The sequence below is a fragment of the Lynx rufus genome, unplaced genomic scaffold (genome assembly GCF_022079265.1).
Source record: "Lynx rufus isolate CCGP_SWC_20201006 ecotype Redwood Valley unplaced genomic scaffold, mLynRuf1.p SCAF_17, whole genome shotgun sequence".
Taxonomy (NCBI): Eukaryota; Metazoa; Chordata; class Mammalia; order Carnivora; family Felidae; genus Lynx; species Lynx rufus.
The window spans coordinates 32381506-32384697 of NW_025814831.1; the positions used below are offsets into that span (position 1 = coordinate 32381506).

The 3192-nt window shown below is 43.2% G+C and overlaps 1 protein-coding gene across 1 annotated transcript; it reads right to left on the bottom strand.

The window, feature by feature from the left end:
* Window positions 1-671: 671 nt before the first annotated feature.
* LOC124512227 (disintegrin and metalloproteinase domain-containing protein 21-like) lies at window positions 672-2819 on the bottom strand. The gene has a single exon (XM_047079723.1). The coding sequence runs from the start codon at window positions 2805-2807 to the stop codon at window positions 672-674; it is 2136 nt and encodes a 711-aa protein (XP_046935679.1). The 5' UTR covers window positions 2808-2819.
* Window positions 2820-3192: the final 373 nt, after the last annotated feature.

The following is a 3192-nucleotide window of genomic DNA, read 5'->3' on the forward strand; positions in this document are numbered from 1 at the left end:
GAAACATTTGAGTAATTTCTCCTCCTTTATACATCTCTTTTGATAGCAGTGGGCACTGTTGCTACAGGGAATCCCATTCTGCACATACCCATCTGCTGGCCACTGATGGGATGTCCCATTGCACTATGCCAGAAGGTCACATTTATTGACCTGATGTCTACAGAGTTCCCCTGATGGCATGAACTTGGCAGTCTGTTTGTTCTGTGCTTATCATTGGGAAAACATTTCCAATATCCCAAATCCCAATCCCACTCAAAATCACATAAGTACCCAACTGCTGATGAATGGAATCCACTGTGTCAACAAGAAATACATTCTCTGCACCTTTGAAAAGTTACTTTGGAAGTAAATGAAGTCTGCGTTCTCAGATACCTGTCTCCTGCCTTTCCCATGAATCATATCTGTGCTCAAGAAATACAAAGAGGATAAATTTGGGGGAAATGGAGCTTTATTTGCTGCTTATAACAATGAACAGTAGATAGGAAGATGTTAGGAATTACCTTTGCTTAATGGCAATGTTTCTGATACTTCTGATACTGACAAAAGGGAAGTTTCCTGCATTTTTCTGTAAATTGTCAGTAATGTGCTTGGTTTTGGGCATGTAGTGACATTTTCCCTGCCAAGAGACTAAAACTTAATAATGCACAGGATATTAAATTAGAGGCATTTTCCTAACCCGAAGATGGTGCCTTAGTCTCCTTGGGACCAAAATGTTTTCTAAAGTACATAAATACAACAGTTGACAGTAAAAACAAAACAGACAAAGTAAGACTCACAACTAGCAGCAAGAAAACTTTTTTGGCAGATGCTGGGCCACTGTCAACACTACCTCCATAGCCTCTGTGCAGGCAGTACGGTGGGGACCACCCATAGTCACAGTGGCAGTGATGTTTATTATTGCAGATCCCCTTCATGTTGCAGGTCTCAGCCAGGCAGACTTGTGATAAGAGAGACAGACTGACACACTTCTTGTGAATGCAGATCTTTCCTGGACCACACATGGTGCCATCTTTTACTTCCCCAACATCAGGTGTGTCCATTCCTACATGATAGTCAACACTCCAGCAGATGACACCATTGATGTGAGTTTGCTGCAAATTAGAGTGATCTCTCAGATGGGGAATAACCCTCACATTCTCACATTGAACTCTGCCACAAAAGATATCTGAGGTATTACATTTTAGGTATGTCGTGCCATTTATACCACAGTGGCCAAAACGGTTTCCCAGAGTGTTGATTTCTTTGTAGCAACTCTGAGATGCACCCTTTGCACCTTCACCAAAAATCTCCCTGCATTGTTCTTCATGGTTGTTACACCTCCCTCTATAGCAGTAGGCATTGTCACCACAGGGAACCCCGTCCTGCACATATGCATCTTCGGGGCACTGATGGGATGTCCCATTGCACCACTCTGGAAGGTCACATTTATTGACCTGATGTCTACAGAGTTTCCCTGATGGCATGAACTTACAGTCTTTGCAACAAAGCCCAAAAGCACAAGCAGCCCCAGCCCTCAGAGTGCAGCTCAACAGACAACAGGGATCCTGTTGACACTGCTTTATAGATCCACAGTCACATTCCTCTTCTCCTTCAACCACACCATTCCCACAGCGCTTAAGCATAAAGACTTCCCCTGGATGTGGAATATTGTGTAGACATGATCCCTGGTTTAAAGTGGTCTTTGTAAAATCTGTGTAACTACAATTGGTGAATTTCCTTGCTGGAACTCTGGTAGCATTCATGATGCAGCCACTTTGCTCACACAAACAGAATTCTTCATCATGCTGCATACCCAAAGTATGTCCTAATTCATGGGCGACAGTGAGGGCAAAAAGAGACCACGAGTCTCCTTGGAAATTGTTAACCCCACAATCAATAGGAGGATGACATATTCCTGCAACATAGGCTATACCAAGTACACTTATAAGTGAATTTTTTATGAAAAAATGTGCAACATCATACTGTAGCCGGGAAAGACTGATTTGTTTCCACTGAGAGAAATCCTTCAGAACCTGTTCTATGCTTATCATTTGGAAAACATTTCCTTGATTCCACATCTCAATCCCAGTCAAAATCACATAAGTACCCAACTGCTCATAAATGGAATCTACTATGTTGACAACAAGAAACACATCCTCCTGTACCTTTGAGAAGTTGCTTTGAGAATAAACTAAGAAATTGCTCTCTACCACCACAATCAGCTCCAGAAACCATGAGTGGGTCCACCATTTATCATTAGAATTTTGCTGCAGAGTTGGTTTGTTAGCCTCTTCAAATCTCAACTGTTGGAGTGCAATTTCCTTCATTGTTAAGCCACATCTCATAGGTGGGAATTGTGTCTCATTAGTGTTTATCTCATAAACCAAGTGTTCAAATGTGGTAGAGTGCCTGATGGGCTCAATTTCATAAGCAAGGTCATTTATCTGCAGCATTCCTCGAAAACCTCCAGAACAGGTACTGAGGGAAACCAGGGACTCAGGGACTCCTTCCACATAACCATGATAGTAGCAGTCGTCGGGAACAAAAGGCTCATCCTGGAGAAGAGCATGCTGATCTGTGTATGTGAATACCGGGAAGTGTCTGGAAACCAAGAGCTTCTTGATCTTCATATGGACAACATGTCTCCAGCCCCCAAACTGTAGGCTGTAGGAGAGCCAGCCTGGAGTTTTTGCACTTCTGCCCTTGCCAGTCACCTTTAAGGGGACCACAACTTCTGGGTGGCTGAGGCATTGGGAGGGCCCAGCCTGGGAGAAGCTGGAAGGGAACAGAGACATTCCAACCCAGAACAGCAAAAGAACAATTCTCATGGCCACCTCAGCCTCACCAGCCACCGTTATGAAGTCATCTGTCCAGGGAAAAAGAGTGTGAGGCACTGCTGTTCTGGTTCCTCCTAATTGGTCATTGTGTAGAGCTGACCTTTAAGGATCTGCGTCCTGGCAGAAATGGACATCAGCTGCGGTGCTGAAAGTGAAAATAAAAGGGTGGGGAGGTGGTGGGATTGGATAAGGAAAATGAGAAAGAATTGAATGACAAAAAAGTGATTAATGAATTAAGAAAATGCTTTGGAGTTGCTTTCAATAGATGGGGGTGGGAATTTAGAGGGGTATAATAAGACAGTATTGACCATATGTTGATAATGGTTGAAGATTGATGATAAGTACTTGGGTTTTCATACAATTATCTCAACCCATG